The following is a 22870-nucleotide window of genomic DNA, read 5'->3' on the forward strand; positions in this document are numbered from 1 at the left end:
TGATTCAAAATTTTATATAGAAAATAAATATAATTATATTGATAAATTTAATGATTAAATTATTAAAATATTAATAATATAAAAATATGGAAAGGTGTGAAATTACTTTAATTTTAAACATATATATTCATTTTTTATCATGTGTGTCGGTTTTTTTTCTTTTGAGTTTCGATTGTTAGGACCAGATTTTATTTATTTATTTATATTTGCGTAAAATTGAGTGATTAGAAAGCAGCCAGCAATTAGACTTTTCAGTTACGTCACTACGTTTTCCAAACATTTCTATACATGTGATTCATAACAAAGTTACAACGTATCTCTTATTTTCAAGAAAAATAAAAAGTTACTACTTATCTTATTCATCACATGTTAATATTATTCGGCGTTTTTGAACTACATAAACTCAACAACCAAATTAAAATAATGACTCGGTTTTTCACCAAAAATTAAAAAAATAATGACTCGGTTTCTTTTTTATCAATTTAATTTTTAATTAAAATTGATTTTAATGTTTTAAAATAGTTAAATCATTTTTCAACGAAAATGTTGATTAAAATATTATTTTAAAATAATATTAGTGTGACAATCGATGTAACCATTCACGTATATTTCATATTGACAATAAATAATTTAAAAATCATAAAAATATTAAAAAAGTAAAAATTTAAAAGCATATAAAATTTTATAAAATTAAAAAACATAAAATGCACATTGATAGTCACATTAACTGTTATGTTTAAAAGTTTACTATTTTAATTAATTTTTCACTAAAAATAATTCATTTTTAAAAAAGTTAATAGTTAAATTCAAAATTTTATAAAGTTGAACACTAAATTTAAATTTTTTAAATAAAAATCAAATTGACATTAAAGAATAAAATTATTATTATGTCTTTATTTAAAGGCAAAGCGTATAAACATCTGTTTACTATGTTCATTATCCTCTAAATACAATTGACCTGCTTAATCCATATGACATTAAGATAGACCTCATCTCTTCAATTAACCCTATTTGAGCTAAATTGTAAAATTTAAAGTTACGGTATAAGTGAGATAAAATGCACATAAACTACTGAATTTGATAAAAAATTAATTTAATTTGATAATTGGCAAGCCAAGCTTCAGCTCAAGTTATTAGTCAAGCTAAATTCAGACTTATTAATATTTTATTCTATCAGCTTGCAAGCTTTATCCAACTTTTAGTATTTTTTACATTACTAAATTACATTATTACTCTTAATATATATTATTAACTTCAAGTTTAATTATCTAATCAAACATAAGCTCGAGTATAAAAATTGGTAAACAAACTTAATCTTAAATAAATTGATTATATCTCAAGCAAGCTCAAACTTGAAAAATTGATGCTCAATCAATATCAAATCACATTTGAGCACCAAATTTCTAGTCAAGTTCAAGCTTGACAATATTCTGACTTGGCTTGGCTTAATTACGCCGGTAATCAAAGTTAATTGTTGATGAACATTTAACTGCATGATTTCATGTAATGGTTAAAGCCTAAAAGATTGCACCCATGGGTGTTTCTAAGCATGGACAATTGCTGTCAAAAATCGAGCAGCCATTCTCAATGGTACACCTTTTTAACAGCCAGATTTGGCTCCTTGAGCACCACATGTGAAGTTCATACGAATTTCATGCAGAATTATTTACCGTTTCTAAGTTTTTTTTTAACTAAATGAACCTGATATGCAGTCAATGTTATATGATGACAGATAATGATGGTCAACGCTGAATGAAGATCTTAAATACAAAAATGCACGTGAGAATGATCAATGTACATGAATAGATTTCAACCAATAGTTCGTACCAACAGCTAAAGCTAATATTTAGCTTTGCTTGTTGTTCGTGGCAGCCCCATGGGGTAGTCCGGGTTCCCAGCCAGGCATGGGCACGCATGGACTCACACAAGGGCCAATCTGCTTTTGCACGCCTCTCGGCGCATGCTGCAATGCAGATGTTTTGTTCACATTTTCCACTCCTATTTCGGTTTGTGGATTCACGATAGGAGTAACCAGGTTGTTGCCTGTGAAACTGTTGTCTAGTCTCGGGTGATGGATGGGAGCAGCAATGTTAGGAACTGGTTGGTGAAATAGCTTACTAGTGTTCGGCGGCAATGGCACGGAACCTGTGGATGATTCCAATGGGCTGCTAACAAAAGGCACGGGCACACTAGGTACACTGGGCCTAGATAGAAGAACGGGGTTAATGCCAGTCACTCGCTTAACTGTTTCTTCAGCCATTTTGACCTGAAAATTTCAGAATACAACAATCAAAACCTGACAACCCAGAAATAAAGATTACACGGATCATAAACAATAGTGACTTTTAGCAAGAAGTAAAATAGTTAAAAAGAACTATAATACTCTTGCAGCAGTTTCAGGCATAAAGATGCATGATTGTGTTTCACAGTTGGCAACAGTCCAAACACTGACATTAGCATCTGATGTCCAAGATGGTAACTTCGGTGCATTAACTAACACACGAGACCATGTCAGTATTTATTGTATAAATTTAGATAGACAGACAAATCATGAACAATTTAAGTATAAGGTCAGTTGAACACACCATAGAAGTAAAAGTGTGTCAGTACTGGACATGTCCAGCAGATTCCTGAAATGAAGCACATATAAATCGCCAATAACCAAATTAATCCCTCTTCGCCGAGAGATTTGCTGCTAATATATTCTGCAAGCACATTTACAGCTAAATCCTTCAATTTTAGATGATGAAGGAATTTGAATTGCCCATGGCTTTTCAAATTTTGCCACAGACTAATCTTCACAAACTTCTGGTGTCACAATAACATAATCTCCTGTCATTTATTTGGAAGTAAGTTTTCAACTTTCAGGAGGACCGTATATTAACTAACTGCAGAGTAACTCTACCAGGATAAGAAAATGCAACTTGGACAAGGATGATGGCTTGCTTACCTTTGCTCTTAATGTCTCAATATCAGCCTTCAGAATTCTATTGTCAACGGCAGCTTCATCATACTTGTGATTCATGTCAGTTAGACGCTTAAGTAATGAGGAATGCTCAGCTCTTAATTGACCAACCTAAGGAAAAAAACACTTGCAGTATAAAACAAGACGGCAAAACAGAGTGCATGAGACCATAGGAGAAACGGGGAATGATGTGGCAAAACCTGTGTTTCAAGTTCATTCATTTGTGCTTGCTTTCTTCTTCTAGAGCGTCTGGCTGATTCTCGATTTGACCGCATTCTGGGGCATCACCAAAATACAATTAGTTAAAGGCAACATTGTGATTGCATAAAATTTGAGTTTACTAAGAATTAATTCATTCATGCATCTGGTAGTTAGGAAGTGACATGCACAAGTTCTATTTGCTAAATGAATATTTGATCCTGTCCAAGATAACTAATTGGTTCTTATAGCTATTACTTAAAAACTAGTAAAGAAAATACATCACTAAGATTAAGACTGAGGAAAAGAGATAAACAAAAGGAAAGAAAACACAGTAAGCAAAAGAGAATAATAAACAGAACAGATAGCATTTCAAACACCTCAAACCAATCACCAATACAACAAAACAATACAAAACATGAGTACCTCCGAGCACGCTTTGCATCAGCCGGATCCATGTTTTCGGTGGTTTCAGTATCTCCTTCAAGTTCACCATCATCTGAATCTTCTCTTGATGACCCACTTGTGGCTTGCCTCATTTGTGTCCCTGATTTTTTTTGTGTAGTTGAAACAGCCGAAATACCAGCATCAGGTTCACCCTGTTCCTGTGTCTTTGAGGAACCTACAATGATAGAATTTGTATTAAAAGATCAGCAAGATTTAATGGTAAGTAGTTAAAGAAAGAGGAGATATTAAACAAAGAGCTATAAGCTTCTTTAGTATATCGTTTACTGTTCAGATCTCAGAAAATGTGAAGAAAAAGTAGGAAGTTAAATGAAGTGAAGAAAAATGAAATATAAACAGGGAATGTTGCTTGCCTTGTTTGAATGCCTACATAAAGTTTATTGGAAACTAATAAAATTTATAAAATATGGTAAACCAAGTTAATTCCATTTTATATATCCCTCCATCAATTTCTCATTTTCCTTTCACTCTTCCGCAAAACATAAATTGGAGAATGAATTGCATTATACTTAATGAAAACATGGACTACTACTATTCTTAAGTATAATCATGCATGATACATGCAAGACAGCTCCTGCAACAACAAAGAACAAAACAAACATTGCTGGAGTTAACTTAGAAGGAAGCAAACTGCATAAACATTCACGTCATGCATTCTGCCACTAGCCTTCCCCAACAAATCAGATTAGATGAAATACATTCAACTCAATCCCACATAGACTTGTTCTAGTACATCAAGGAGTTGACTGCCATATACAAAGTTCTTTCTATCTAAAGTTATTGTTTAAAGGTTGCAACCTAATATTGCAACAACACAAGCTTATAAACAAGACGCTGTTAATCATCTGATATTTGACTATTAGTGGCTTACCACCAGAACTCTAATATTTAATTTCAGAAAGTGAGAAACCTTCGTTAACTCTCAAAATACAAGTATCAGTAAGAAAAAAAAATGTTCTACACTGACTAAAACTCAATCTAACTATTGCTAAGGATTAAAAAAAGCACCTCTGAAGTGAGTCGAATTAGCATGCATAAAATTTTCCTAGTTGAGCAAATGAAAATAAAAAACAGATGAAAAATATAAGAATCTAATTGCAGAAATCGTATGCTGATTTTTTCTTTATAAAGAAAAAAAAAATTCTCTAAGGAATTGCAATCAAATGTGGTAAAAAAGATGTCAACAAATAAGAATAAAACAACCGTAAGCGTTCCTTTCCTCCTCAGTCTAAAAAAGTTCCATCTATTGCATTGGATGATAAAAAAAACAATCTAAAGAGTCGGATTCATTTAAAAGAGAAGCCAAAACAGGGACATTTTATAGTAAAAGGCTACCTTGAACATCGGATCCCGACTGAAGCGCTTGATTTTCAGCTTGCGCAGACGAACCTTCTGCCTTCACAGCCGACGCCTGGATATTTTTTTTGGTGCAATATTAGATTTCAATTTTTATTTTTTGGAGAAAGAAAATCCAATTGGAAAATTAAGATTAGAGATAGAATAATACACGAGAGAGAGCAACAGCAGCGCAGGCTTGATGGAGCTTGTTCTTAAGGATCGCGCGGTACTCATCCGCGTCAATCGGTACCGTCGGTGTCGAATCGGACGGCGGAGGATTAAGATTATTAGGCTTTTTTACCTCCACCGCGCCACCATCCCCGTCACCATTTTCAGATTTTGAAACCGGCGCTTGAGGTGCCGCCAAAGACGTACCAATCACATTCTCACCCGCACGTGACCCCTGGATCGCCGCACCAGCACCAGAAAATTCTTCTAGAAACTTCTCTAACGCCCACTCCGATTGGCTTCGGCTCATCCCCGCCGCAGCGCCTGTAGCAGAAGCCACCCAAAAAGGGTCGGAGAAATCGTCAACTGAGAACACGCTATTCATCGTTTTCAGTGAAATCTTCTTTCCTCGGCGATTTGCAATTTGCGTTTGGTCTTGTTTTTCTTCTCGTTCTACCATTTATGCGGGAACAAACAGCAAATATCTACTGCTTTTTTGTCTACAAATATATATCCAATAATAGTACGACACGTTGATAACAACTTGGCCTTTCGTAAACGTGTTAGTTTATTAGTGAGTGATGAGGATGGCTATGTCTGGAATCTGGAACACTTGATTTTGTCAAGTTTAATGTGGCCCAATCTGTGGGCTAAGACCGAAAGAAAGTAAAGGAGAAAGAGGAGAGGAGCCCATGAAAATCGTACTTATTAGATACAAGATTGAATGTGGGGTCCATAGTCGGCAAATTTGTTTGGACCAAAATGTGACATCGTTTACTTTACATTTTATGTTGTAGTGATTAAATTGGGTAAATAATTGTAAAAAAAAAAAGATATTATAATTTTTTGTTCGTAATTAGATCTAGTTTTATATTTGTACTTTTCTTTTCGTTTTAGTTTTTAAACTTGACAATTAGATTTATTTTAGTTTTAAGTTTAGATTTTGTCAAGATTTGATGATGTGATTAATGTTATTAGAGCGAATCGTATTTAAGATCTGAGAATTGATTCATATAATGGTCGAACAAAGGGTTTGAATTGATTAAATAAAAAATTTCTTGAAATTGGTAAAAATAAAAAATCAAAGCAAAAATCGATTGTTGAATTGGTTTAATATTTTTTTAGATTTTTATAAAGTTTAATTCTTTATTTATTATTGGTTTGAAAGTCGAATCAATCGAACTGATTGAATCAAGAACCGATGATCTGACTTGTTCAATCATCGGTCCAATTATTAAAAAACTGAATGTGGCACTCTAAGATTGCACCATATCGTTATCTAAAAATTTATATGAAGTTTATATAATTTATTTAATTTTCATTATGAATTTAAATTCTTATTGTAACGAATTTTTTTCTGTCTTTTGACACGCTTTTCTCTGTCTTTTGACACGTTTTTCTGCTCTTGTTAGCACGTTTCTTTTCTTTTTCCAAATTGTTTGAACAAAAATTTTTGTCTTAGTTTATCTCTCAGTGATTAGAACATGAAGAAGTCTATAGCAGGTTTATCAATTGACGAGGAGGAGGAAGAAACCATCCAATTTGGGGTAGAATCATGTGATCGTGAAATTTCGTGTGCCAGTAGTTTTATGGGAATGTTTCTTACCTCAAGCGTAGTCAACTTCCAAGCATGAGATCAACGTTGGCAAATGTTTGACATCCAATTGGGGGAGTCTCAATCTTAGATCTGGGAAATTGAAGATTCTTATTTCGTTTTTATTTTGAAGTTGATATTGACCGAATAGAAAAAATGGTCCATGGAATTTTAATTCCCATCTACTAGTGCTGCATCGATAAAGGAAGGGGAAAATCCTCTGGCTGTCCAACTAAACTGGGTTGATTTCTGGATGCTTATATATGATCTTCCACATGGTTTTATGTTTGAGGTTGTTGCAAAGCAGTTAGGATGTTTTATTGGGGTTTTCTTGGAATATGATGCATCGAATATTGAATTGAGATACAAAAGAATAATGGGGATAAGGGTGCGAATCGATGTTAGGAAACCACTGAAAAGGAAAAAGAAGCTCGCTTTCTCGAATGGTCCACCTATTTATATTCGTTTTAAATATGAAAAACTCACTCTATTTTGCTTTCTATGCGACAAATTAGATCACGGTGAAAGTTTTACCCGATTAGAGCTTTTCATCTGAGACAATATTATGGGTTTCAATGGGATATTTCTTTACGGGCACAATCAAGAAGAAATGTGACATGGAGGAGTAGGTGGCTAGTAGAGGACGGTGGTGGTGAAATTCCAAATTATGGAAACTCCACAAATAAATCAGAAACAGAGCAATATTGGGGTGTCACAATCTTTTCCCGTTGACCAATGAGTAAATTTGGGATTACTCTCCAACATTTATCTTTCAACAAAAAGAAAGTCTAATGTACTGTCAAATCTTGGCCCAATAAAGGTGGGTGAATTGGGCCAAATCAATAATGATTGTGGGAATAATTTTGATGAGGAAATGATAGTTTTTTATGATGAAAATAGCTCAATAAAACAAAGTTATCGGCTAAAATGACCTCGTTTTCAGTCAAATGCTTCAGGAGTTTCTTCTAAGGATGATTCGAATTAAGCCTCGGGCACTCTGATGCAGGTACCAAATTCAAGTAGATTGGCAAGCCTTGTCAAACAGGCCAGTTGGACGCAATAAAACTCTTAAGCTATAATGTTCGGGGTTTTAAGAGGCTTCAAACAGTTCGTCGTCTCTAACATATGCTGAAAGATATAAATCCCTCTATGGTTTTCTTAATTGAGACAAAATTGCAGGGTTCTCATATGGCAGAAATAATAAGTAAGTGTGGATTTTAAAATGGGATCAAGGTTGATTCAGATGGTAGAAGTGGAGGTTTATCAATGGGCTAGAATAGTGATTGTAAGGTGTCTCTCAAGTTATTTTCGAGAAGTCACATTGATATCATGATCGATGAGGATTTGGATGGTTAAACGTGAAGGTGTACGAGGTTTTATGGAGCACTTGAGGAAAATTTAAAGGAGACATCGTGGAATTTGTTGCGTTATTTAGACGATTGTCCACAAATCCCCTAGCTAGTCATAGGGGACTTCAACAAGATCGTGTATTAATTAGAAAAGAAAATAGGGTTAGCCCGATGTGAGAGTCAAATGAGTAAATTTCGAGATGTTTTGTCTGATTATTCACTTATTGATTTGGGTTATTGTGGGAAATTGTTCACTTAGAAGAATGGTCGAACCCAAACAAACAACATCTAGGAACGTTTAGACCGTGGTATTGTAAATACTGATTGGTGGAATTTATTTCAAAATTATAGAATGTTTCACTTGACGCATTCTTTCTCAAATCATTGTCCCCTTTTTCTTAATTCGAACATGGACAAGAATCATGCTCAAATGTGGCATTTCATATTTGAGATTGCTTGGCTTTTGGAAGAAACTTGCGAATCTGAGGTTGTAAAGTTATGGGCTACTAGTTCGGGAAATGTTCCAAATAGATTAAAGGTAGTTGGAGTGGGTTTAGATGTTTGGTTCAAAAAGATACAAAAAGAAATATCCTTGACAAAAAAAGAACTCGACCAACAACTCATTAAATTGAATGACGCGTACCCTAATGATGAGGTATCGAGAGATATTATTGTGACTAAATTAACCCTAACTATGGAGGATGACAATGAGGAGCTTTATTAGAAACAAAGAAAGAGCCAGAGCTAACTGGATGAAGAAAGGTGATCACAACATGAATTTTTTTTATAAAGTTGCAACGGAAAGAATAAGAAGGAATATGGTGGAAAAACTGTCGGATTCTAATGGGAACAGCTATGAAAGTAATAGAGAGTTGTTGTCAAATGGAATCGAGAATGCCAATATCATTTTAGAGGGGGTTTTCGTGTATTACTCAATCGATAAATAAAGATCTTGAGTGGGAATTTTCCTATGAGGAGGTTTGTCTGGCTCTAAAATCCATGAGTTCATTAAAGGCTTCTGATAATGATGGTTTGAGAGGTTTTTTACCAAAGGTTTGGGAATATTTTGGGTAAGGAGATAACAAATTATTGTATTGAGAATCTAAATGGGTTTCATAATATCTTAGATTTCAACCAGACACATATTGTCCTGATCCCAAAGGTTACTAACCCTTGACTTATGGCTTAGTTCATGCCAATTATTCTTTGTAATATACTGTACAAAATCATTGCCAAAATGCTTGTGAACAAATTCTAAAAAGTTCTTCACTATTGCATCGATCGGGCACAAAGTACAGTTGTTTCAGAAAGGCTCATCTCAGATAATATTCTAGTTGCTTATGAAGTTTTACATTCTATAAAAAAGAAAATGTTGGGGAAAGATGGGTCATTCGCTTTGAAACTTGACATGAGTAAAACGTATGACAGGGTGGAGTGGCCTTTTATAAAAACCATGCTTAGAAGGATGAGGTTTTCAGACATGTGGGTTCAAAAAATTATAAGGTGTGTTGGAACTGTTTCTTATTCTGTGGTCATGAATTGGGAGATGTCCTTTCCTTCTCGCGGTCTTAGGTAGGGGAATCCAATCTACCTTTATTAATTCCTCATATATAGTGAGGGTTTCTCAGCCCTCCTAAGAATGGCTTCTACAAGTGAGGATCTTAAGGGTGCCCACATTAATAGGCATGCCCCACTTATCACCCACTTGCTCTTTGCGAGTGATAGCTTAATCTTTGGAGAGGCTGCAATAGAAGGGGTTAGAGCTTTTAATGACAGATTGGAGATTTATGCTCATAGTTCGGGGCAATTAATAAATTTTGATAAATCAAGTACGTTCTTCAGTTCAAATGTCAGTGAGGAAAATAGAGAGAAGGTTTGCCAAATTTTGGGGGTAAATTCAAGCATTATTCCAGAAAGGTACATTGGACTCTCTTCAATTGTGGGGTAAAAAAAAAGAGGCTTTTAAGGAAAAATGAAAAATTGGTCAAAAGAGCGTTTAGCTGGAGTTTGAAAATGTTGTCTTTTGGGGGTAAAGAAGTACTTATTAAAGCGGTGTTACAGGCAATCCCTATGTATGCTATGTCTTGATTCCTTTTGCCCAACTCCTTTTACAAGGAACTTGAAGTTGTTATCTCTCAATTTTGGTAGCAGAAAAAAGCTGGAATGAATGGTTTACATTGGTGTTCTTAGATATCTTTGTGTATTCTAAAAGAGGATGGTGGCATAGGGTTTCGTGATTTATCAAAATTTAATATTGCTCTGCTAGCAAAACAATAATGAAGATTGATGGAGAATCCTGGTTCCCTAACAGCAAGATTGATCCGTGCTAAATACTATCATGGTTCGAATTTTTTGGAGGCACCACTGGGATCAAACCCATCACTGATTTGGAGAAGTATATAGTGTTCCAAAGCTGTGTTAAACTCAGGACTTCGGTGGAGGATTGGTTCGGGGCACTTAGTCTCGATTTGGTAAGACTCTTGGCTACCAGGTAAAATTAAAGCAAAAATTTCTACAAACCGGGTAGCAAATTTGGAACGAGCCAGTGACCTTATTCTACTAGATTCTAATAGTTAGAACCACAAATTAATCTTCTCAACTTTTTTGGAAGAGGAGGCCAATTCAATTATGAGTATTCCTATACCTCTAACTAACCAACCTGATAAGTTAGTCCGGTTTAGTGAAAACTCTGGCATTTATTCAGTAAAGAGTGGTTATAAAGCCCTTATTGAGCCTTCTAATTTGGATGCAATGGAGCAGTATAATTCTAAGCAAATTCAATAAAGTGTCATCAAAAATCTATATTTTGGTTTGGAAATTTGCTTGAAACTTTATTCCTACATTCCAAAATTTGCATTTTAAAAGAACTATGACAGATAATAGATGTATGCGCTATCGTGATTATAGTGAATCAAATACTCATGTCTTCTGAGATTGCACGTTTACTAAGCAAGTTTGTTCAAAATTAAATTTCCAATGGTCAAGTCTAGTTGCAGATGCAAGTTTTAACGAATGGTAACAGAAAAGAAGAAATCGCTATTACAATATGGGCAATATGGTTTTTTCGCAACAAATTTTTACATAAAAGAAAAGTGTTAAGTGTAGAAGAAGTGATTACCTTCGTCAGAGGTTATGGGAGGGAGTATCGGGAGTTGTCATCAACGTTAAAGCATCCCAAGCCTAGAGTAATAATAAACTGGTATCCCCCACCTCCGAATTGGGTAAAGGTTAATGTAGATGCAGGGTTCTCTGCAACAAAACAGAAAGCAGTATCAGGGTTCATTATTAGAAATGATGAAGGTCACCTGGTAAAATCGGTTGTATTGGATTAAGCAATTGCAATTCTTCGTGGAATCCAGTTCGCTTTAGAGATAGGCTTCATGCAATTTGTCCTAAAAAGCGACTCTAAGACCGTTATAAAAAATCTCCAATCGATAGAGGAAGACTACTTGGAGATTAGATCGATTATCTAGGGTATGAGGTAAACCTCCTCATAGGTCGGACCACTCGGCCCGATCCAAAGGCCTACCCGAAAAGTGGAAGGATTTGGGCAAAAAAATAGTCTCAAAAAATGGGCTTGGACAAAAAAAAGGCCCATTTTAAAAATGGGTTGGCCTCGGGTAAGACATTTTTTGCCCGAACCTGGCCCGACCCGAATTCACTAAATGACAAAAATTCTGCTTTTTTGTTATTTTAATGATATTTTCTTGTTGTTTTCTCCCTATTTTGCTACCATTTCACTATTATATTACTACTATTTTGTTGTTATTGTTTGGATATTGTACAACACTTATTTTATTGTTAATTTTGTTATTATTTTAGAGATATTTTCTTGTTCTTGTTAAGTTGCATCTATGTTAGTATTATTTAAGTATACATATTTTTTAAAATTTATTTTCAATTTGTTCAGAAATATTTATTTTAATGTTTTTACTATTTTTGATGTATTATATATATATATTTAAAAATTATGTAAAAATAATATAATATAAAAATTAATATGGGCGGGCTAGGTCGAGTTTAGGTAAATTTTTAGGCCCACTTTTCGGGTCAAGCCGAGCCCAGGCCTTTTTTTGCTTGGGCCTGAACTCAACTCGACCCATGATCACCTTTAATGCAAGGGCCCTAGCGAAGAATTTTTCAACATGTCGTTTCGAATTTGTTGCAAGAGAAGGTAACTCAACTGCACATGCAATGGAAATCGAAGGGATGAGAAGGTTAGAAGACTATTTCTGGGTTGAAGATGCACAGCCAAAAGCTATGGAGATAGCGAGTTTAGATCGTTGTTTCCATCAAGCACCGTAGTTACTCTCCTTTTCATTTCTGTCTCTGGGTTGAGGATACTCTGATTTTAAAAGCAAATCTCAACCCTCTCCCAATGTTTGGTTACTCTGATCATCAAATGTGGGATGAATTTTGATCGTTTTGGGTTTCTCTGGTAGTTGAAGGTCTGGAAGAATATTCTAATAAGAACCATAATAAATACATATATATGACGCATATACAAATTATAAATAAAACACTATAAATTGTCAGAAAAAAAAAGTAATCTAACAACAAGATCAATAATTTAAGTATTTTCCGGTTAAAATGAAATATTGTTGTTTTAGAGAAATTCATAAAATATTAAGTTAATATATAGTATTATAATTTTCCCCATAAAGCTAGATTTCAATTTATTTCTTTTAAAAATCATAAAAATATAAATTAATATGTAACTCTCATGAAAATATATATATTTAATCTCATTCCAAAAAAATCTAAGTTTACCCTTGGATGCTAGTTAAAAAAAGAGAAGAACAACAAACTAGCTAAATATATAAACTATAGTTAGGATCATTGTTATAGTAAAAACCTCTGATGCTTCCATTTTTGTCCACTTCCATATTTCATGGTTCTCCGTGCACCTGCAAAGATAATGCGTGTTACTTTCCTTCAAAGATCCTATTGATGAACTTATCTTTGGTCCAGAATGTACAAGACTTGACTTCTAGTTGCAATAAGTTTGTGAGGGTGAAGCGGAAACATTTACAGCATGTTTGGTTGGGGGGAATAGGAATGAATTCCCCCCAATTCAATTGGCCCACCACCAAACGTATGTTTGGTTGGGCTGTAATAGCATTACAGCCTGATTCCATTCAGGCCCACAACCATTCCTTCCCTTAAGCGTTGAATAGGGATTCCATCTGTGTTTCTTTCCTATTTTCCATTTTCTGCCCTCAGCATCTTCTCCTACATTTCCTTCTTCTCCTACGTTTCCTTCTTTTCCAAATCTTCTCTTAGAATTTCTAAATGGCAGATTAAATCGCATTGCTGTTGTTGAATTAATCTTTACGGTGAGTCCTGTCTGGTTTGTTTCTTTCAGTCTTTCTTCCTCTCTCTCTGCTGCTCTTCGTTTTCTACGAGGTAAGATTTTCGTCAATGGCCTTGCATCATTGATGTTCATTTTACTTTTTAATCTCCATCGTCTGCTATTCAACTTTCTAATCTTCATTTCTAACTTTCTAATCTCCATCGTCTGCTATTCAACTTCTGTTTCTTTTTTCAAGTACCCAACTTTTAATTTTGCTTAACGAAGCCCTAAGAGTGTTTTTGTTTTTGCTTTTTTTTTCAGGCATTGAATTCAAGGGATTCAATCTGTCAATTGTAGTTTTTGGTGAAAATTAAAATATGGGGTCATCATCATTAATAACCCTAGAAGATGTGTTGGAGTCATTGATGAATGATGGAACCATTGATGCTCTCAAGTTGAAGATTATAAATCAGCTAAAAGCCAATGTTAGTCTCTCAATAATCTCTTTTATATTCAACTTGGTTTTATCTGTGTGTTTTTTTTATGTAAAAATAGTTCCTTGAACGATTTTTTGGGACAGTGCCCCTTAATTTTGTGTATTATCATGAAATTTTGCAATTTTACTAATGTTATTTATTTGAGCTCGTTTGATAATAGCTTGAATATGAATCTTTGTTCCTTGCTTGAATGCAATTAAGTCCTTTTAGTCTCTCTTTCTCTATGATGTTATAAAGAGAAGATTTTGTTCTTTTTATGGGTACTGGTTATAATGTTATATGCTTATCGTATAACCTCTATAAATGTTTGACTCCATCAAGCTTCAATGATTTGTTTATTATATTTATTGTTCTAACTTGGTTAAAAATGATGGTTAACTTAAGTTCTTGGTTCTCCATTGAAGTTGCTGATATTGATTGTGTGCTTTGCTGACATTACATAATTAATTAATATTGTCTACAAAACCTACTTTCATTGAATTTGAAGAGTAATGACTTATAACACTTCTCCAATGTATATGATATCTGCAATTTCTCTTTGCTATAGGAGGAGCTGAAGAACACAACGATCAAAATGGCAAAGCAGAGTAAGGTCCTAACATGTCTGGTGCGGAGAAACAGACCAAAAGAGAATTGTTTGATGCACTTAGGCAGGAACTTGAGTGAGTCTTGTTGATCTTTCATTGTTCTTAACAGCTAACGCTCAATATTTCTTAGATCATTTCATGTACTTCTTTCATGTTTTTACCCCCTGAGCCTGAGGACAATTGTTTGGTGCACTTAGATGTTCATTTTCTACCATGAGCTTTATGTTTTGGTAACCCCTCTAGGTCTATGGCTACTCTCAACTGCCTGTTTAGATGAGTTACAATTCAGAGAAGTTAGGCTATCTAAATTTTAGTTCTGACAAAATTCTTTTATTTTTCTTTCAGCTCATGGTGACAATTTTGCTGCGAAAAGAATGAGAAAGCTGACCCAAAGGAGAGTTGTTGATTATACTAGTATTGTTGTGCGATATATGCATGTAATTTTTTCATGTTTAGTTGTTTTCATAAGCGTTTTTTCTATATCTTTCTATAAGTTGTTGCATGGTCTTGGTGAATCTGATTAACATGGATGCTTATGTTTGTTCTTAGATGGCTTAAATGTCTCTTCATTATTGTGGTTGTTGGCCTTCTATTTATCAATATGGGCATTGATTATTCAATGTACTTGGTTGCTGTATTTTAAAGTTTGCTTTTTTCTTCTGTAGCCTTTTGCTCAAGTTTATTATTCAATGTACTTGGCTGCTGTATTTTAAAGTTTATAAAGCTCTGTAGCACTATTATAGCCATAATTGTATCTTTATGATAGCTTAACTTATGGAGTTGTGTTTCAGATTGCTGCTGGAAAATCCATTAATATAGAGGCAAAATTACTTGCTCTTGCTTGCCATTGATGTATGGTGTTAAGATTTTCTTTTTTTACTTCATGGGGAAAATATTAAGTTGATGTCTTTTTATGTCATAGTTTTCCTAGTTGCTAAGAGTAGCTCCTCTTTATCATAGTTTGGACCAATGCCAATTGACTTTGTGTTCATCACTATTCAGTTATTGCCTACTTTATCTTGGCTAATTCAGGTATTGCCTACTTTATCTTGGCTTAATACTGAATTACGTTTGCCTAAGCCTTGGATTACTATGTAGACTCAAGCAACTGGTCATAAAATCAATGTTCTTTTTCTTTTATGCAGGGTTTGCCAGAATTTTTGGGTATTCACACTAATATTGGATTAAAGAGAATGGGAGAGCTTGATCCAAAGACTTTTCATGACACTTGTAAGTCGCGATTTCCTCCTGATGAAGCAGAAATTCAGGCCACTACTCTATACTCATCATGGCAGGAGAATCTGAAGAATCCAGATTGGCATCCAGTTTTCAGGAGAAACTAACAAATCTAAAGCTGGAATGGGGTGAAGAGATTTATAACGCAGTGGTAACAACTTTGAAAGAACTCTTTTGTATTAACTTATTGTAGTATGCTTGTAGTTGAAGTTTCTTATAGTGAACATCATGTAGTTTATTCGGCAGCAGTTTCAAAGATTTTAGTTTTAGGAGAAAGTATGTACCGTGGTTATTAGATTGGGTTTTCAAATATGATTATGTTAACATTTTGATCAAACATTATGAACAATTCTCTTGTTAATGTTTTTGAACTCAAAAATAATTTAAAGTGTGTCCATTGTTAGGTCATTTAATTTTGTATGATCATTTAAGGTAAGAATGTAAATGAGATGATTAAAAAGAAGTTGAATTTGATATGGTTTTAGCGGTGTGAAATAAAATATTATTTTTATAGTATTATATATTATGATTTTAGTAAATTCATATAAGAATAATTATATTAAGAATTTTATTAAATTATATATTTTTATTAAATTATGTTTAATAATAATTATTTTAAATTATATTTTATAGTATTATATATTATGATTTTAGTAAATTCATATAAGAATATTTAATATTAAGAATTTTATTAAATTATATATTATTATTAAATTATATTTAATAATAATTATTTTAAATTATATTTTATAGTATTATATATTATGATTTTAGTAAATTCATATAAGAATATTTAATATTAAGAATTTTATTAAATTATATATTTTATTAAATTATATTTAATAATAATTATGTTAAAATATGATTAAATTATTTATTATTTATATTAATAATTTTATTAAAATTTAATAACAATAACAATAATCATTTACCTAAAAAAAATTCTGGTAAGGGTATTCTAGTCATTTTAGTTTTTTTCCTTATACTATTACAACATCATTTCATTCAACCAAACACAATAATACTATTACAGTTCTATTCCATTCCATTCAACCAAACAATTGAATTACTATTACGCCTCTATTCCATTATAACTTTATTCCATTACAGCGAACCAAATGTGCCTTAGTTTATGGGTGAGTTTTTTTTTTTAATTCTTTATATCTATTTTATATTCATATTTACGGCTACTTTTTCATTTTTTAACATGTAATATGTTTTATTATTATATTCTTATTTATAAATAAGTATAAATAAGTTGATGAATGAGGGAATTATGAACAATTTAGGCATGATATGAAAAGTAATGATCGTAGAAAAATAAAAATACCATAAAGGTAAATATGGACAAAATATCATAAAAAGCCCTTTTTTTTTAAATTTACCGAAATGGGCCTGGTATTTTATTATTTATCGGAATGACCATTTTTCCCCAAAAGCGCGTCCATGTCAATGCGATGTCAGGGGACGTGGCAGAAAATCGCATTCCTGAGGGCTTGCTTTGCTTACGTGGACGGAAATGGCTCCCTCAAGGGCGCGTTTTGTTACCACGTAAGCGCTACCTTGGGGACGCGTTTTGCCTGCGCTTGAATAGTAGCAACGACTACTTTTTTGACCGTTGGTGACCCCCCCAACGGTAAAAAAAAACTATAAAAACCCCCACCTTCATTTTTTTCACAACTAAATCATTTCTCTCAATTTCTCTCTAATATTCTCTCAAATTCCTCTCAAATTTCTATTTAAAAGAGCTTCAAATTTTTAATTATTTTTAAAATTTATTTTTTTGAATTTTTTTATATCGTAAAAATTTGTACCAAATTAGCAATGGCTGGGGAATTGATTCGTCTTTATGACAAGCATATATCCGTGGAATAAATGAAAATGGTAAGTTTTAAATTTAATTTTTAAATATTATATAAGATTTTTTATTTATGCAATTTTAAATAATTATTATTTTATTATTTGTTATAAAAGTCTGTAGATCGGATATTACAATGTTATATCCTCAATATGCATGGTCCTCCATCACCGTTGGTAGAGAATTACCTGCGGGAGGTGGGTTTTTGGCACGTGGCGACGGTAGGCCGGGGATGCAAGTTGGACCCGAAACTCATCAGTGCGTTGATTGAAAAGTGGAGACCCGAGACGCACACATTCCATCTTCCATGTGGAGAGTGCACTATCACTTTGGAAGATGTCAATTTGCAATTGGGGTTGCCAGTGGACGGGTACGCAGTCACCGGGTCTATTCAATCTCGTGATATAGGAGCGGTATGCTACGAGCTGTTGGGTGTTATTCCGAAGAATATTAACGAAGGTCGAATCGAGATGGGCTGGTTACGAGACACATTCCCGGATCCGGATGATGATTCAACCGAAATAGAAAGAATCCGATATGCTCGGGCATACATTCTTCAGATAATTAGAGGTTATCTGATGTCGGACTTGTCACGGAACCTCGTGCATCTAAGATGGCTGCTGAAACTCGTTGATTTTCAAGCAGCTGGTGAATTTAGCTGGGGGTCTGCCGTGTTGGCAACATTGTACCGGGAGATGTGCGAGGTGACGTGACTGAATAAAGCGAAAATCGGAGGTTGCTTGTCACTACTGCAGTCATGGGCACGGTTTCGCTTTCCATTTTTACGTCCTTAAGTGGACTAGCCGTATACATTCCCACTTATAACGAGGTAAATTTTATATTAGATTTTACAATTATTACGTAGATTTAAAATATAATCGAATGCTAAAAATTTATTTAATTAGGTAGAACCATCCGGTAAGTTGTGCTCGATTACCTACATCTCTTGAAGATATACGGCTTCTATTGGACCAACGGTCGGAAGCACAAGTAAGTATTAAATAAAATAGATATTTCCATAATGAGATAGTCGATTGGTATTTAGTATTTAGTACATAATTAATATTTCCATCATGGTCATATAGTTTGAATGGACACCATACGAGGATCCGGCAATTCGGGCATTAATTCCGGATAAGTACTTTTAAAATCGAAACGGTTGGCATGTGAAAGTCCCATTGGTCAACTTTGCGACTGTGGAGATGCACCAGTCGGACAAAGTATTGCGACAATTTAGATTCCGACAACCGATTCTCGTGGCACCTGAGGTGTTGGATGATCATCACAAAATCGACCTACGTCAATTGCATACGGATTGGCCAAGATTCTGGTCACACTACATCCAAATGTGGGAAGATCGGTATGACTATATACCTACTCGGGAACCGATCATCATTCCAGAGTTAGCGTGCGTGCCGAAATATATGCCATGGTTTAGGATCTATGGGAAGCCGTATTTACTCTTACCAGAGGAGAGGCAGAGGCAATTGCATGTCCAAAGGGAACGACGTGGCCCTTTAAATCCAAGAAGAAGGGACGACGATGCAGGCTTATCAACGAGGCCCAAAAATTCACCCGGCCCATCATCAGCGCCCATAACTTCATCAGGCCAGCAACAGCACCGACACAGTCACCTGACTCAGCAGTTCAACCGATGATACCCACGGCAAAGCCTTTTCAGATGATGCCAGGTGTGTATCCTAGCCCTTTTATCTATCCTAACCCTTATATGTTTCATTTTTCTAGTCCCATGGCAGGTTAGAGTCAATGGCCCGGTTCATCTCCATTTCCGATTACGCCGAGTGGACCGTTGATGTATAGACCATCGTCGCAGGAGGGATCGCAAGAGGGCCGTCGGGGAGCTCTTCTTTTTACCAAACCCCGTCATCGTATGAGTTTCAAACACCTTCGCCGTTGGTGATGCAAACACCTCCACATTCACTATTCTATTAAGATGGCTTATCGTCCCAACACCGACAACCAGATCCCCTACCGGATGAACCAGAGTCCCCGCCGGAGCAACCACAACCCCCGCCAGAAGCTGGACAAAGAAGGAATCCAGCGCGTAACCATCGACGACCGCCATGTGGCACTGAATTTGACGGGCACAAAGATTGATTTTTATTTTAATATATTTTTACAAAATAGTTTATTTTAATGTAATAAAATACAAAATAGTTTATTTTGAATAATTTGATATTATTTGATGTAATAAAATAAAAATAGTTTATTTTGAATAATTTGATATTATTTGATGTAATAAAATACAAAATAGTTTATTTTGAATATTTTGATATTATTTCATTTAATAAAATACAAAATAGTTAATATTCTTAATAATATAAATTCTTTTAAATAAGGCAATATGTTGAACACTTGGCATATTATTTCATTTAATAAAATATAAAATAGTTTTGAATAAAGTGATTGTAATTTACTTTAATATTTTTAATGAAATAGATTTAAAATAAAATAAGTAAATATTTTGAATATTTGTACCAATTTTTGATTTCAAAAAAATATAAATAGTACAAAGTTGTTTACAATGACGTTCAACTATTGCGATTTGGGCATGATCGGCTTGTATGGCCTGGATTCTTACACCATCCGCACAACTTCTGTTGACTGGCTGTTTCTCGGATATCCATATTGTTACGTATTCTAGTCGAGCAAGGTCAACCCTTTGGTTTGCGACGCAATTTTCTATCCGGTAACAGCTTAAAAGGAGTAAGCGATACGGGGGGCTACTTACATTCATCTGAGATCGGTTTGAAAACGTGTCTCTAGACATTGTACATGTTTTCTAATTTGTACACTTCGTCGACATAGCTCATCGGGTCCGAACGGAGATTCTGACAAGCTGTAATAACATGAGCGCATGGATAACAAAATGCATCAAACATCCCACAGTTGCAAGTCCTATTTCGAAAGTGTACACGATATTACCCGCCAATAACACCTTGGTGCGGTCTGTCACACTCTGTCTCGACCGTGACACACTGTGTGCATAGTGTTCGCCTGCGCCTTGGCCTTGTTAATTTCTTGCACTACCTTATTGCACCATACATGGCATCCCTGCATCTGGCCTGCATAACTCGCTACTCGCTTTGTAAATAGCGCCGCCAAACGAAAATATGTCTCTCGCACAACCGATGTTATCGGTAGATGACGCGTTCCTTTTAAAATAGAATTTATGCATTCAGCCGGGTTGAGGTCATATGACCATATCGTAGGCCGCCGTCGTATGCTTGTGTCCACTGTTTGAAATGTATGTTACAAAGGTAGTCCGCGCCTTTGCCGTTAATTGAACACAAAACTGTCAAAATCTCGTGAAAACAATCTTTATTTATTTTATACCCTGCCAATATAAGTTCATAGCGAATATTACATACCACTTTTTCATTTATAATAAATTCAAAATGATAAACGAAATAACACAGATAGAGACTAAATATTCCTGTTGGTCACTTGTCGTCGTTCGCTCTTAGATGGATATTGCTTATAGTAGTTAGAAGCAACGTGTCTTAGGCAATATCGATGGTGTGTGCGCTGCCATAAGCTTCCCTGTCGATCAAATACAGCTAGTATATCAGTGCCCCGATCTGAAATAACACAGATATCAGGTTGAGGGCACACATGCCTCCTTAACCTAGATAGAAAGAAATCTCGGTCATCAAATGACTCCCCCGGTGTTATTGCAAACGCAATTAGAAGAATTCTCCCACCGTCATCCTGTGCCACTACAAGCAATAGCCGGTAAGTATACCTACCAAACATAAAGGTACCGTCAATTTGTACCAATGGCTTAAAGTATGGAAATGCGTATCGGCATTGCTTAAAGGTCCAAAACAGGCGTTTGAACACTTGGCATCCACGTAGCAATCGGCCGCTGTAGTACGCATGTTCCGTTTCAAGGTCTGTGATGCAACCTGAGACGTATCTCTCTAGTACTTGACACCACTGCCATATTTTATTATATGAAGCGTCCCAGCCACTATGCATCTTCTCCGATGCCTTCTGTTTAGCTATCCAAACCTTGCGGTAAGAGGGCGTGTACCCCATTTGGCTATGAATATTGGCAATTAAGACCGGCACTGAAGTCTTGGGATCTGCATTCACCGTGGGTAGTATCAAGCTAGCTAACATAGCTGAATCTATCTTGGGATGATCTTGGGAAACACCTATAAATGGAGTTCATTAAATAATGCAACATTACATAATAACAGTATTATTCAGAAACCGTCAATACTGTACCTGTAGCACATGTGTGTGGACCTTTGTACTTTTTTATCTCCCAAAACCCTGTCATTTTCCTCAACGAGACGTAGATTTTCCATGAACATGTGTCGTCTTACACGGCACACTTCGCCTCAAACTTATCAGATTTGGATTTAACCACGTGGTAGTTAATGCTGTTATTGATGCTATGTTATTTCAAAGCACCAATAAAACTATCATTGTTGGAAAACTGATTACCAACTTCAAATTCACCCGACTCCAGCCCCGAACTTGTACGATCACGCAACCGGTGTGGTAAATCTAGAAACTTCAACGCATCATCTGCAGATAGATCGACATTATGCATGTGGGCTGGAGGTGAGTATGCTCTGAATCGTGGATTTCTTCATCATCTGAACTCCTTTCAGCATCTTCAGGTTCTGTTGGAATAGGCTTCAGTTCAAAAAATAAGCCAATTTCTGCACCATCGGGCCCGGGCTCTCGAGGTGGATCCATATCGGAGTCATCTTCTAACCCACAATTATCTGCAACGTACGAGGTCCCCTCAGCAATGGACGTCATAAGGAGTACATCATCCCTTCTTCTGGGCATTTCATAATGTCCCCAATTGGATGTAGATTGTTAACCACTAGAACTTGATGCCGTTCCCCAGTATGTATTTCCAGCATCAAACATCGAGCCACCGATGTACATGTCCGATCCACCAACAGAGTGTCTTGCATGGGATGTGCATTATACACCGCTACCAAACATGGGCTGTTCTGTGTTTTGTAACCCGCTAACTGAGTGTTGGCCAGGGGTCGTGTATACCTCTCGAACACTAGTCGCAAGTACATCATTTGACGATGTAAATTGTACATATAACTCAATATAAGGTGCTCCACTAGCAAGATGAGTCTGCACCATTGACTCCAAGCTACGAGCACCTTTTATGTCGAACGAGTCATATGTCACCGGATCAACAGAAGAACAAAATCAATACGTAATAGACAGAACTTTCATTGGCGTCGTTCCAAAAATTTTACGCCTAATTCTTTTACGAAGTTCTGTCAAATCTATGTTCTGGTTAAAAACCAGTCGCAC

The 22870-nt window shown here is 35.1% G+C and overlaps 2 protein-coding genes across 6 annotated transcripts; one reads left to right on the top strand and one right to left on the bottom strand.

The window, feature by feature from the left end:
* Positions 1-1736: 1736 nt before the first annotated feature.
* On the bottom strand, positions 1737-5609 carry LOC105792280 (basic leucine zipper 10). Its single transcript, XM_012620782.2, has 6 exons — positions 5136-5609; positions 4964-5039; positions 3590-3785; positions 3166-3241; positions 2951-3076; positions 1737-2266 (listed from the first exon to the last, which is right to left on the bottom strand). The coding sequence occupies exons 1-6, from the start codon at positions 5592-5594 to the stop codon at positions 1847-1849; spliced, it is 1353 nt and encodes a 450-aa protein (XP_012476236.1). The 5' UTR covers positions 5595-5609; the 3' UTR covers positions 1737-1846.
* A 7574-nt stretch (positions 5610-13183) lies between these two features.
* On the top strand, positions 13184-16098 carry LOC105792282 (hypothetical protein). 5 transcript variants are annotated; one of them, XR_008198871.1, is made up of 6 exons: positions 13184-13483; positions 13692-13855; positions 14415-14529; positions 14800-15306; positions 15415-15486; positions 15600-16098. XR_008198871.1 is itself a non-coding variant. In XM_012620786.2 (5 exons), exons 2-5 carry the CDS (start codon positions 13748-13750, stop codon positions 15795-15797), a joined length of 513 nt encoding a protein of 170 aa, XP_012476240.1. In that variant the 5' UTR covers positions 13258-13413; positions 13692-13747; the 3' UTR covers positions 15798-16098. The 5 variants fall into 5 exon arrangements, 2 of the variants coding, with proteins under 2 accessions (XP_012476240.1, XP_012476239.1); XR_008198869.1 differs by having other exon boundaries at positions 13188-13483; positions 14800-15486; XR_008198870.1 differs by having other exon boundaries at positions 13208-13483; positions 15415-16098.
* The last annotated feature ends 6772 nt before the right edge of the window (positions 16099-22870 follow it).

The sequence above is a fragment of the Gossypium raimondii genome, chromosome 8, assembly GCF_025698545.1.
Source record: "Gossypium raimondii isolate GPD5lz chromosome 8, ASM2569854v1, whole genome shotgun sequence".
Classification (NCBI taxonomy): Eukaryota; Viridiplantae; Streptophyta; class Magnoliopsida; order Malvales; family Malvaceae; genus Gossypium; species Gossypium raimondii.